The sequence below is a fragment of the Vipera berus genome (genome assembly GCF_964194415.1).
Source record: "Vipera berus genome assembly, chromosome: 1".
NCBI classification, from domain to species: domain Eukaryota; kingdom Metazoa; phylum Chordata; class Lepidosauria; order Squamata; family Viperidae; genus Vipera; species Vipera berus.
Window position 1 is genome coordinate 75,752,866 of NC_138202.1, and position 14,179 is coordinate 75,767,044.

General features: G+C 38.0%; 2 protein-coding genes across 8 annotated transcripts in view; one reads left to right on the plus strand and one right to left on the minus strand.

Annotated features, from left to right (window-relative positions):
• The window catches only part of NR1H3 (nuclear receptor subfamily 1 group H member 3), a 36,088-nt gene extending 25,845 nt beyond the window's left edge, over positions 1-10,243 (minus strand). For 2 of the 5 annotated variants that reach the window (XM_081313527.1, XM_081313522.1), the window contains exon 1: positions 9,674-9,925. The gene's annotated coding sequence lies outside the window, so the exon portion shown is untranslated. Of the gene's footprint in view, positions 1-1,563; positions 1,743-9,467; positions 9,596-9,673; positions 9,926-10,222 lie in introns of those variants that run through there. The other 3 variants (XM_081313523.1, XM_081313526.1, XM_081313524.1) reach the window with 3 other exon arrangements.
• The window catches only part of ACP2 (acid phosphatase 2, lysosomal), a 55,356-nt gene that overhangs the window by 26,731 nt on the left and 14,446 nt on the right, over positions 1-14,179 (plus strand). Inside the window, exon 1 of one of the 3 annotated variants that reach the window (XM_081313518.1) lies at positions 10,084-10,114. The exons of 1 other annotated variant lie outside the window; for it this stretch is intronic. In XM_081313518.1, the coding sequence (XP_081169644.1) occupies positions 10,099-10,114 (16 nt within the window). In that variant the 5' untranslated portion in view covers positions 10,084-10,098. Of the gene's footprint in view, positions 1-10,083; positions 10,115-10,226; positions 10,271-14,179 lie in introns of those variants that run through there. One more of the 3 variants, XM_081313520.1, reaches the window with a different exon arrangement.

Sequence of the window (14,179 nt, forward strand, 5' to 3'; positions counted from 1 at the left end):
TTATTTTCCTGGGCTCCAAGATCACTGCAGATGGGGACTGTAGCCAAGAAATTAAAAGACGCTTGCTCCTTGGGAGGAAAGCCATGGCAAATCTAGACAGCACAAAAGCAGAGACATCACCCTGTCAACAAAGGTGCGTATAGTCAAGGCTATGGTCTTCCCAGTTGCAATGTATGGCAGTGAAAGTTGGACCATAAGAAAGGCTGAGCGCCAAAGAATTGAAGCCTTTGAACTATGGTGCTGGAAAAGACTCCTGCGAGTCCCTTGGACTGCAAGGCGATCAAACCGGTCAGTCCTAGAGAAGATCAACCCTGACTGCTCTTTAGAAGGCCAGATCCTGAAGCTAAAACTCAAATACTTTGGCCACCTAATGAGAAGGAAGGACTCACTGGAGAAGAGCCTAATGCTGGGAAAGGTTGAGGGCAATAGAAGAAGGGGACGACAGAGAATGAGGTGGCTGGATGGAGTCACTGAAGCAGTAGGCGTGAGCTTAAATGGACTCCAGAAGATGGTAGAGGACAGGAAGGCCTGGAGGAACGTTGTCCATAGGGTCGCGATGGGTCGGACACGACTTCGCAACTAACAACAACAACAAAGTGCTACAAAAAAGCTATGAAGTCACTATTTTATACATTTGTCTTTGTCTTTTACTAACTCACTTTTTTCTTTTCATATATTTTTCTCTCTTCTGTTTTGGTATGTTTCTGTAATTTTTTAATTCTGTATAAAATTCTTTTCCAGTTAAAATTAGACATATAAATAAAATGTTCTCACATAAAAAGCCCAAATTACAAAAATTCATGCAATCCTCTTGGCAGATCACAAGATGGTGCTGGTCCACCCTAATTACTGATTGGGAGAGCAAGACACACCTTTCCAAGTTATACTATTCCAAGAAACTAGTACAGGGAAAAGTGAACATTTTGTTTACACATAAAATTTCATAGAATGCATGTCTTGTGCAAAAAAAAGGAATATCAGAATAAGGTGTGTGTGTGTGCATGTGCGTGTGTGTGTGTGAGAGAGATAGAGAAGGTTTAATGTCAATTTACCTATTTTTATGAGAACAAAGTAAAAACAAATTCCTGTGCCTATTTTCCCTGCATCTCCCCCTTTTCCTTATTTATATCACATCTCATTATAATTAACATGAGAGTGAAACTGGATTACATTGTGAAAGACTTTTCTATAAACTTAATAGCCATTTAAGTTCCTTTCCCCTAATCTTAAATTAATTATTTTCTCATAGAAGGAAAGAAGAATATTTTACTGGCAATGAGGAGAAAAAGCAAACCTCCGAACTAATGTTTAAAACTAAGAATATATAAGAAAAATACAACTGCAGCATTTTCATTAATCATGCATTCTCCAGTAAATTAATGGTACTCCAGTAAGTTAAAATCACTTAAACTACGGGTTGCTACTTTGTTTCCTAAAAGCTGAGTAGGGAATTTCCTTTTTTCAATTTTAAAACAAATCTTTTAAAATTAGAAACCTTGTAACATGAAACAATAGCAATAGTATATTTTGGAAAAATTAAGGAAACTTTTCCTGATAGTTTACCTTAAACTTGGGGGGGGGGGCACGCATCTCATCCCCTGTTCCAATACAGTCCTGCTTACAGGTTTCAGGACTCCCAAAGGGAACGCCTCCATAGGACTTATGAAAATGAACTATAGTAGCCCCCAGATCTTGGCTCCCATTACAGCCTTGTACCAATGTGGTTCCACTATCAGCATGACCTTTGAACAGACAACAGGAAACGCAATTGTGACTTCAATTTTGTCAGAAATTTCAGGCAGGAAAATAATCCCGTCAGTACTCTTTCCTTGAAAGACTGGTGAGGGTGGCAAAAGTAGCTAATCGCCAGACCAAGATTAGATTCTGACACTAAGCCCAAGGAAAAGGCTAGAAAAATATTGCAACCTGGATCAATATAAATTTAGGTGCACACGTTACACATTTGTCTCATCTGTTGTGGGACATGTAAAAGTTGATAGCAAGATAGATTGTGCTATGTAGCTTCTTTAAAGCTATACGAAGGGCAAAGCTCTTGATTTCAACCATTCACTATTAAAATTTAAGTTGGTGGTTAGCTTTTATCACTTTTAGCTAATGACTGAAGCTAAAGTCTGCATTTCTCACCTCCACAATTTATTTAGAAAACTTTATCTGTAATATAAGAATTCAAAAGACTGAATGCAAAGCAGGCAAAGGATGCAAAGCAATAATACCTATTTAATTTTTTAAGTTCAGCATTGTATTCTAATGACTATGAGACGAAGACATTGGACAGAATGAGGATAGGTAATGTTTAAAAATACATGGATTAAAGTCATACAAATCAAAGGAAACAACTGTTATATAAAATTACATATGACTTTATATACTGTAACTTGGAAAACATCACAAAACTACCACAACCCAAACTGAAGTATTTACTTTCATATTGGATTCTTCTACTGTACATTATTTGGGACTACCTAGTCAATACATGACTAATTTAAAATTTAAAAATATACGTTAGAGGAAAGAGTTATTATAGCTAACCATGGACAACCTGAGATAGCATTTTTTTATTTTTAAAGAAATCTAAACATTAAATGAGGAAAATTAAAGAATCCATATGAGACATAAAAAGCCTACTAATAAATATAGAGAGTCTGGATGAAAAAAAGATATATGTAGAGAAAATGTGCCAGCCTCTTTCTAGTACATAAAAATAAGAACTTTCTACAAATTTTGACCTACTAAGTTCCATGCCCTTCTCACAACATCTGACGTCATTATAGTCAGCCGGAAAACAGCAAACCAGCCAATGACATAGCTGCATGCAAAACACACCCATCACATTAGAGAGAGCATGGATTCAAACACTCAAAAAGTGTAGTTAGCTATCCCTCTTTTTTGGTGGTGGTTTGCTATTTTTTCCTATTCACAGAACCTCCCTTCAAACTCTGTCATTATTTGCTTATTTGGATCACAGGTTCCTGATGTGCCCCTGAATGATAAAGCCCATATGGAGACAGCACTGTCATAAATCTAAAGCCTAGGAAGGAAAAAAAGAAAGAATTGCAAAGCATTCCCAAAAGGAAAGATCTAAGCTGCTTTGAGACTGAAACAGGGAAGACTTGACATTGCTTGACAATCCCAAAGCACAAACCTACTTTCTTAGTTTTAACGGGGAAGTAGCTGTATAAGAAGAGATTCTCAAGAGGTTCTTCAAAATTCTAGGAAGACAAAGGCCAAGAAAGAATTATAAAGAAAAAGTCATCTTTTTTTATAAATCTTTTCCACCCTTATGTATACAGGTCTATCAACAAGAAAAGGAATGCAAGAACCGCTCTGTGTGTGCGCGTGTGCTTGCAGGCACGCTTTTATTTGGACAGCCATTTGTCTGGAATGGTATAGGGCAGGGGTCAGCAACCTGAAACAGTGAAAGAGCCACTCGGAACCGGTTCCCTCACAAAAGGAACAACTGGGAGCCGCAAAAAATGTGTGCGCATGCGTGTACATGCACACATGCGCAGAACAGGGTTTGACTGAAGAGTGGAGCCAAGGCTAGATATGCACCTACCCTGAATATTTGAATTGATTGGTTGAACTTTTTTAGTCCCACTTTTTTTTTTTTTTGGACTACACATAGCAGAAGACTGGGAGCCGCAGGAGACGGCTGAAAGAGCCGCATGTGGCTCCGGAGCCGTGGGTTGCCGACCCCTGGTATAGGGTCTCCTGCTTGAGCAGGAGGTTGGACTAGAAGACCTCCAGGGTGCCTTCCAACTTTATTCTGTATATGACCAGTGCAGTGAAATTCCATTAACTCAGTTTTCTGTTTCTAGAAAGAGCCAACCTGATGCTTTGGGGAAGATTCCAAGCATAGTATGAAAGCAACATTGTTCAACTATTTTGTCCTCAGATCTTAGTATTCATGGAGGTTTCTTTTAGTTATGAGTAACAGCCATTCATAAATTGTGTTCATTCATCAGTTGTACCCTTTTAAAGCCACTTAAGACAGTACCATTGACTATATTTTCACAATACACTGAGTCCAAACTATCCAGCCACATTTTCTCCTAGTATGTTTTATGAATTCAGCTTGGTACTTAATTAATGCTATAGTATGTAATGCATAGTAAGAAAATTGGATTAAATAAACTATGGTTAAGATAAAATCATCATGCAACTTTAGCCTATTTTCAGTACCAACATTTTCCAACCTGATGTCTTTCAGATATTTTAGATTATATTTCCTATAATTCCTGGACTATAGCTAGTTCTAAAGGCAGCCTTTCATAGTAAAAATGATCTCTCTTATATTCATCAGATTAATATTAATATCAACAAAGGATAGTTTCTTAATGAAATACTATACTACAATTTAACTTTAATGTATCACTTCTTGGTATTAATATAACAAGCAAGAGGATCATTATACAATGAAAATGTATATTTAATTTATAAGAAAATAGACATACTGTATAACAGTTGATTCAGAAAACGTTTGCAGCATGGAAGAAGTTCTGCCTTATTTTTTTTTTATTTTAATCCCATTTATATCCCGTCCTTCTCCGAAGACTCAGGGCGGCTTACAATCTAAGCACAAATTAAATGTGCTTAGCAATAGCCTTCATTCTATGTATATGCCTGCTTATTAGGGCTTTCGCCCCCCCCCAAGCGGCATTATTACAAAGTCAGCTTATTGCCCCCAACAATCTGGGTCCTCATTTTACCTACCTCGGAAGGATGGAAGGCTGAGTCAACCTTGAGCCTGGTGGGATGCGAACCTGCACTAATTGCAGGCAGCTGGTGTTACTTAAGGAGGCATTAGCCCACTGCTCCACCAAGGCTCTTAATATTAATATTGTAAGGAAGAAATTGCTTTACAGATCTACTTGGGCTATTCTAATTTGTACTTTTTGTTAAAGTACAGAGATAAGGTGTGAGCTGACAAAAGGATCATCTATCCTTGTCTTGTTATTACCAATAGGGAAGATTTAGTTTATTTGTGGAAGTGACCGTAGAATGTCAGAAGAAAGTGACTATGCAATGTTGATCTTTTTAATTTTATTCGATTTTATGACTCAACATATATGTCATTCCAGTTCAGTCTAAAACTGAGCGGAATCAAACATTTTGTACTTCAAAATAATAATAATCAGATTTTAATAAACTCAGAACAATAATAGAATTCCATCGCAAGAATTAATGGGAAAAAGAGGTTAAGATGCATGAAAGTTCATATTAAAACACGATTGCAAACAAGTCCAATAAAAAAAATAATAACAGAAGAAGCCAATGTGGCAAAACAAAAAACTTAGAGAAGATCTGAAAATAAAAAGGCATATATAAATAGGGAAAGAAGCCAAGACACGGTGGAAGATTACAGATAGTGAAAACTACAGAAATGGCATCAGAATGACCATTGCGAGGGATAACAGCAAAAGACTTATTTACACATTTTCAAACTAAAAGAATCAGTATACCAATTGCTCAATGAAGGTGACCAAGCAGTTGTCAAAAAGTAGAGACACTTAATTTTTGTTTGTCGGGAAATTGTGAACAGCAGAATGAAGGGTCAGAAGTGAAGCTTTAGATTAAATGGCCAAGGAATACCTCTTTCCCTTAAATGAGTTTCAATCTCCAAGACTTGATGAGCTACATTCCCTCAGAGAAATTGCTAATAATTGAGTTAAGAGTTTATGTATTACTCTTGAGAATCATGGAAAACTGGTAAACTGCCCAGTAAGTAGTATAAACAAAATGCCCATATTTTAAAAAGGAGGATCCAGGGTCCTACAGATGTCTGTTTAACATCAATGAATAAGCTTCTAGAACAGGTAATAGAGAGGCTGATTTGGAAGCATCTTGAAAATATAAAGTAATTATCAGATATCAGTAGGGATTTGTCAAGAACATGTAGGAGATAACCAGACTAAGCCCAAGAGAGGAGTCAAAAGTCTCATCAGTCTCGAGTGCCTTCATGCGCAGAAGAAACCTAAGTCCAGCCCACCTTCAATTCCACTGACTTCTTATCTACTGCCTATAGACAGCATAAGTTTGCAATAAACCTTTATATTAATTTGAACTGGACTTCCTGATTTTCCCGCGCTTGACAGCACACCTTGTTAGATTTATCTCATTTTTTTATTCCACAATTTCCTTGATACTTTGTGGGAAATCTGTAAACATAGTATTTCCTAAGCTCAACAAAATGTTTAACAAAGTACCCTTTGGTGTTTTGATTAGTAAATTAAGTATGGGCTGGATGGCACATGACTTAGCTCGCTCAAAAATCTTTCTCAAAAAGTGTTTCTTACTGGTTCTGTCATTTGTCAAACATCTCATGGACAGTTTAATTTGGATTTCTGTACTAAACCTGGATAAGATTCAGTGGTCCTACCAGTCTCTCCCAATTGTATGATTCTACGAATCACGGAAACTAAAGAGCCCTGGGAAGCCAAGCCAAAGTGATACAAGATGAATAAGCTTACGATCTGCATCACTGGCAGAAATAAAAATGTTCATTTCATATTAATATGAAACCATGGTCTGAGGACCAAAGCTGAGGCCACACATATCAAACCATTATCTTTAAACTATGGTTTGCTGAATTAGTAGCGCGCAAAACCAAAATGAAAAATATATCACACTTTGGCCAATGCAATGTATGAACTATGTAAATGATTCTTGCAAAACAGCTTCATCTTACAAAAGCTTCTGCCTCTGAATAAGATAGTCAGAAAAGGTGCTACCAGACTGCTGATATTTTGCTACTATAGTTTAACATAGCTCTCCTTGTACAATGCCAAAAGAGCACACTAAAGTAGCATTGGCTGTTTTGGTACAATACAATAACCCATTGTTTGCTTGCTCCTGTCTTACTGAATAACTCAGTTCGCTGGATACACATAACACAATGAATCATAAAGTAACCTCACTGACTGCTTTGCACAATGCACTGAATGATACTGTGCCAACTATCTGCTGCTTAGCAGGTTGTGTGAACCCAGTCAGCATCTTATATTCTGCCACTGATTACTGATTTAAGAATCCTATTGTACTGTATCAAAGTTCTGTTTACTCCATGTAGTATCTTGCAAAATTTAATTGCTGTGATCAGATTTGAAGGCAATATCATTTAACCCAGTCTTCCATCTTGTCTTATGTAAATTATGCAATATTTATTGTATCTATCACATTCCTAGGTGGGTAAAGTGCACTGTCTCTTTTTATAAAACCGATGAGAAAGGAAGTGTCTTGTTCAAGGCTGTCCATTGAGTTAATGACTACAGAAAGATTTTCCAGGTTGAAATCAAACTAGCATTACACAGTGTGTCACAGACAGGGGGAGGGCATTCTCTGTGGGCGCGCCAGACCTATGGAACCGCTTGCCGGTTGAGCTCCGGATGGCCCCCGACCTTCGCTCCTTCTGGCGCGATTTAAAAACTTATTTATTTGAACAATCTGGCCTGGTCTGATGGGTTTGGGGTTGGATTTAGTTTTAACACAGTTTTATTATTGTATTATATTGGGCATAATTATTTAATCCTTTTTAACTTCTTTAACTTTTGTATTTATATTTTGATATTTATTGCCCTGTACACCGCCCTGAGTCCTTCGGGAGAAGGGCGGTATAAAAATTTAATAAATAAATAAATAAATATAGACCAGTAAGATGGACCTTAGACTATTGCTATTAAATCCCTTTCATGATGTGGAAGCTACATCTGCATATTTTACAGGTTCCCTAGTGATTGGAATATTGATGTGATTCATCACAAATAGCAATTATTATAAATAATGCCCCACATGAGGTACCAAGATCTAATGGACCTTGTCTGAGCTTGAAGGATATGGTAGCCCGAAACGGTCGAGAGACCTCCTCAGAATCTCAGTGCTGTAGTCTAGACTAGAAAATTGGGAAGGGGGGGGGAAACAAACCACACACAGAAAGCCATCAGAAACAAACTGCTTACCTGTGGTTGCTAATGAAACTATATAGGGGGAGGGTATAACTGGAAGACTTTATTAGAAATAATATTGCACCCATATATTATCTTGGTGTTTCCCCAAGACTCATGGCTTATTCATTGCTAATAAAACCTTAGTGACGGTTACTTAAACAAATATTCTGAGTTTATAAAGCACATGGAACCATCTAATAATAATAATAACAATAACAATAACAATAACATAATAATAATAATAATAATAATAATTAATAATAATAATAATAATAATAATAATAATAATAATAAAAATAATAAAGTTGGAAGGGACCTTGGAGGTCATCTAGTCCAACCCCCTGCTCAGGCAGGAAACCTTATACCATTTCAGGCAAATGGCTGTCCAGTCTCTTCTTAAAAACCTCCAGTGTTGGAGCATTCACCACCTCTGGAGGCATTCACACAGCACTCCAGACTAAAAAGTGACTGGCTACTTTGTGGTCCACTGATGACTCAGCCACCGTTCCATTCAATCTCCTTTTATAATGACTGCAAGCTTCAAGTAAATAGCATCTGGAAACTGCTATTGCTTTTTCACATCATTACCATTCTCCAACCCCAGCTTGAATGGATGGATACCTACTCTGACACTATGTTGAACTAAAATGTCCAGGAAAATTTGTTTACTTTTGCAAAGCTGCAGAATAAGCTACATCATTTATTGTACCAGAAATCAGTATGTAACCAGTGCCCATCCTGTTTTGAAAAATCGCCTCTTTCCCCCAGTTTTTGGCCTCACCTCTTACCTAACCTGCGCCCCAGAATGATACAGTAGCTTCTCTTACCTAGCCCTCTTTGTCCAGTTCTAGAATTTGTTCCTGGAATCAGGCTAGCCCAGGGGTAGGCAACCTCGGCTCTTTTATGACTCATGGACTTCAACTCCCAGAATTCCTGAGCCAGCCAAGCTGGCTCAGGAATTCTGGGAGTTGAAGTCCATGAGTCATAAAAGAGCCGAGGTTGCCTACCCCTGGGCTAGCGGTTCTTCACTTGGACCTTCACGGAACAGAGCAACTTAAAGGCATGGAGCCTCTGAGAGCAATAGATAGATAGATAGATAGATAGATAGATAGATAGATAGATAGATAGATAGATAGATAGATAGATAGATAGGTAGGTAGGTAGGTAGGTAGGTAGGTAGATAGATACAGTAGATAGATAGATAGGTAGATAGATATAGAGATAGAGATAGATAGATAGATAGATAGATAGATAGATAGATAGATAGATAGATAGATAGGTAGGTAGGTAGATATAGAGATAGATAGATAGATATAGATAGATAGATAGATAGATAGATAGATAGATAGATAGATAGATAGATAGATAGATAGATAGATAGATAGATATAGAGATAGATATAGAGAGATAGATATAGATAGATAGATAGATAGATAGATAGATAGATATAGATAGATAGATATATAGATAGATATATATAGATATAGATATATATAAATACACCTGTACAGTTGCTGCCTTAGCGCCAGCAGGTGTTTTTGCGCTGGTGCCTTCCACGGACAGGAGGAGGAATTCCTAGAAACGGCCCCCCTGGGAACATTAAGAAGACCCCAGGTTTGCTGAAGCAAAGCCAGCTCACTGGGGGAGGCTACCACATTCGCAAGCCGCCGGGGAGATCGCGCAAAAAAAGAAAAGAAAAAAGAAGTTACCAGTCCAGAACATCAGGTCCGGGAACGCGGCAGCCCGGAAGGGGAAGGACGCGCTGCGCGCGGCAACCGAAAGAAACCAATGTCGATAAACCGGCTCTTGGGCAAAAGCAGGACGGGGGCTCGAACTCGATCCGGCGCTCCGTCCTTCTCGGCTGAGGAGGGCCGGTGTGCAAAAGTGACAGTGAGGTAATGCGAGCGAGTCTCTGCAACAACAGCGGCCGCTTTCCAGTCACATGTTTGAACTTTCCCCAGCTCCACCCCCTGGCGGTCCTTTCTTTCCCCCGGCCGGATTGCTACATCCTGGCCGCGGGGCTGGCAGACTACCCAAAGGCGGGGAGGGGAGGGGAGGGGAGGGGAGGGCCGTCCCTCTCCCTCGCTTTCCTCCAAATTGGTGGGAGCGTTATAGTCGCCCGCTGAGGATTCTTATGAATGCCATTATTGGTAGGTACTGTACCGGATTTATATATCTGCCCTGTTCACCGCCCTGAGTCCTTCGGGAGAAGGGCGGTATATAAATAAAATTAAATAAATAAATAAAAATAAATAAACCTCAACACAATCCTGTGGGAGCGGGAGGCTTGCCACGTTTGAGTCCTGGTAAGTCTGAGCTGTCGAAAGTGGTCCTAGGTTGAAACGGTAACTGAGCTCACCCAGACCTAGTTTCTTATAACTGAAGATACGCACCTTCGGCTGACTTGTGAGTTTGTTTTACAATTCACTCGAAACTGTGGCCCGCCTGAGGATGTTCTTCAACTTTCAGGGCAGAAAGATGCCAGGCGTTTTCTCTAATTGATGGTCTTGTCCAAGGCTAAAAGGATCCTCAGAGGTGAACTGCTTCTCAGGAGATATATGCAGACTTGTGAAAAGTGACCTTTTCCCCCCTTGCGTATCTTAGTTAATTTTAGCTTATTTTACAAACTACGCTTAGCCATAAAAGAGAGAGTTTCGTACAATAGTGTGTCTGTATTGCTACCACTACCTCTATACTGTATTCAAAAGCATTGTGAAGAAGATTGCTTTCTTAATCTAATTTGACTATTTAAGGAGTGATCGTATAACCAAGGGTAGGCAACCTTGGCTCTTTTATGACTCGTGGACTTCAACTCCCAGAATTCCTGAGCCAGCATGCTGCTGGCTCAGGAATTCTGGGAGTTGAAGTCTATGAGTCATAAAAGAGCCAAGGTTGCCTACCCCTAGTAAACCAAGGTCCTTCTTTCTCATCCTGTTTCCATCTAAATGCCACATCACAATTTCTAACTAGCATGGAATGGTTGACACCCAGAAAGCACTGTGCTTGGGCAGACTGCCAGCCCTTGCTCTAAAATCTGCATCTCTGAAATTAAAAAAAATGATACAGCCAAACACTCATTTTTACTCTCATTATTTTTGGAAAATTATTCAATTTCATAAACTTTTAATTAGCTTAATTAAAGTAGTCTCTATATACAAATAGTAGCAAAAGGAACTCCCTAAGTCCTTACTTTATTCCAGAATACTCCCTTCTTTGAGTTGTTCATCATTGCACTCTGGGAATTACCTATAAGTCTTCAAAATAAAAGAAGTACATTGCCCCAAATCGGAGCCTATTAAATATAATAGCTTGATTTTCACAGTCCGCAGCTAGGAGAAGCATGCAAATAAGGATGATCCAAACCTTCCATCTATCATCTGATCAAATTATTGAAGGAGAGATGGGCCAGTTGGATAACCACCACGATTTTGGTCCACAAGTATGGCATATCCAATCAGTCTGCCCACCACCTAATATTCCCAACATTTCTCTACATCCATTTAATTGCTGCTGGTATGATTGAAATCAAGGTTGTAATAAGAGAAAATGGAGAAGGAAATATCACGGGAAGCTCAGATGGACTGGCTGGATATGCTTTGGCTATGTCAAGGATTGCACTGGTAGCAAAGAGAAGGTAGAGAAAGGAAAAGGATTTTTTTTTTCTAAGGAAAATTTGGAGAAAATGGTTTCTGAGGCTTTGGAAGGGGTGTTGGAGCGACCAGCAGATGAAATAATGGAAGATATAGATAAAATCTTCCGTGTTAATTCGTGGATTGCAAGACAAAGGAAACTACCCAGAGATGTGGTGGTTTATTTTACAAAGAGAAAGATTAGAAATGAAGTTATCCAGGCCTCCTACAATATTGATTTTGTAATTGCTGAGCAAAAAGTTCTGATTTTAAAAGAGATCCCTGCAAGAATTTTAAGAAAAAGGAAGGAATTTGCTTTTTTGACACAAGAAATGAGAAGACGTAATATCAAGTTTAGATGGCAAATACCAGTGGGTATGGTGGTGACCTATGAAGGTACGAGGTACTGTTTTACCACGGAGATTCAGGCACGTGATTTCTACAGTAATGTTTTAAAAGCAGTCCCCATACCATCTTTGGAATCTACAAAGAAAAAAGGTGAGAGAGAGTCTCAACGCTCCAGAGAGAACCCGCAAGTTGCTGAAGGGTTAACGCAGACAGATGTGAAAGATACAGGAGTGGGTCAAATTTCATTATCACTGGAGAAGGCCAGAAATTGGAAGAGGAGTGCTACTTCTGGAGGAATGAATCAAGCCTGAAGATTTAGTCACATAACTGTAAGAGATAATAATGTAATAAGGATTATGGGAATTGGAATTGATAGAAGGACTAAATATTTGGGGATATATTTTTACCCTTATAAAATAATTATGCAATATTTTGTGTTGCTTTAGTTTTAAGATGATTATGAAAAGTTAATTGGGAAGATTTGTAGTAGTGTTTATTGATATTCTGTAGGTTATGATTTGTTATTTGGATGAAAAATTTTAAGCTTTTAGTTGGATAGAAGAATAGTTTTATAAAATTGATATAAATTGTTTTCTTTGTGATTGAAGCTAACTTGTAATATTTTTATGGGTAATATTGGAATAGGTAATAGAATATAAGAATATAAGAATGATGTGATTATATAAAAAAAAATTAAGTTTGGAAAGTAATTTATGGTATTTTAAGTTGTATAACACATTAGGATAATGTGAATTTAAAGCTTAGTTGGAATGAGGAATAGTTTTAGATAATTGATATAAATTGGTTTATTTGGGATTGTTTTTATTGGGTATCAGATTGGAAGGTATTATTTTTTATTTGAATAATCATTGATACGATATATATATGTATGTTTGGAATTTACCTATATGAGTTAAAGTTTGTTAGTTTGAATAGTTTAGGATTGTTTGCGTAAGTTAGATCATGATTGTTTGTATCTTTATACCCTGTGTTTTGGTATTAGATTGGAAAGTATTATTTTGTATTTGTATAATTATTGATATGATATATATATATATGTTTGGAGTTTCCTTATATGAGTTAAAGTTCGGTAGTTTAAATAGTTTAGGATTGTTTGCGTAAGTTAGATTATGATTGTTTGTATTTTTATACCCTGTATTTTGCTCTGGGAAGCGGGGGGGGGGAGGGGAAAGGGAGGGAGGGGTTGGGGAGGGTTGGGGAGGGGGAAGAGGGTGGGAGGGGAGGGGGTTGGGAGGGTTTTTTTCTTTTTTTTGGTTTGTTAAAGATAAAATGTATTGTAAAACTTTTTAATAAAAAAAAAAGAAAGAAAGGAAAAGGGACGATCAGGAGGACAATTGGACAACCATTGCCATAGGCTTCAAGAACAGTATTTCCAACCAACCCACTACCACTAATTTTTCTAGGTCCTTCCTGTTCCTATCTCATATTAGTTGCCTCCAATTAATGTCTTTGGTTTCAAGCATGGGTTGAAGTAGGGAGAGGAAAAAGCAAGTGTCTGCTAAATCTCAAAGAACTGATGCTGAGACAGGGTTTCCCAGACTAGTCCTTCTTTATGATTAACGATGTTACTGTAAATAGTGCTTCACCAATAGTTCACTTGAACCAGACATATAATTTTCTTTTCACAGATATATATAGACTGAAATAGAGATGAATTATATTTCCAGGCCTCTGGTTTCCAGGCCTCTGTTCCAGAGACTAGTTGTATGGAGAAGTTAACATTTGTAATGTAAAAAGATTTGAAACTTTACATTAAAAGAGGAATCTTGGGTAACACAATGTCGGCTGGTGACCCCCAGGGGGAGGGCCTTCTCTGTTGGGGCACCTGCTTGATGGAATCAACTCCCCCGGGAGCTCCGGATGGCCCCAGACCTTCGGTCCTTTCGCCGTGACCTTAAGACATTTCTTTTCCAACAGGCCGACCTGGACTGATGATAATGGGGTTTTTAATTATGATTTTAAATGTTTTTATTGGTTTTAGTGGGACTTTGACACAATTTAATTCTTTTTAAATATTTGTATTCATTTGTATTTTATTGTTGTTAGCCGCCCTGAGTCCTTCGGGAGATAGGGCGGCATACAAGTCTCATTATAAATAAATAAATAAATAAATAAATAAATATACACTATACAATCCTTGTGAGCATCAAATGTCTAAAACTATTTGTCCCAGTTTGTTTGGCTTCCTCCCTAAAAATATAAATTCAGGCAGAGATA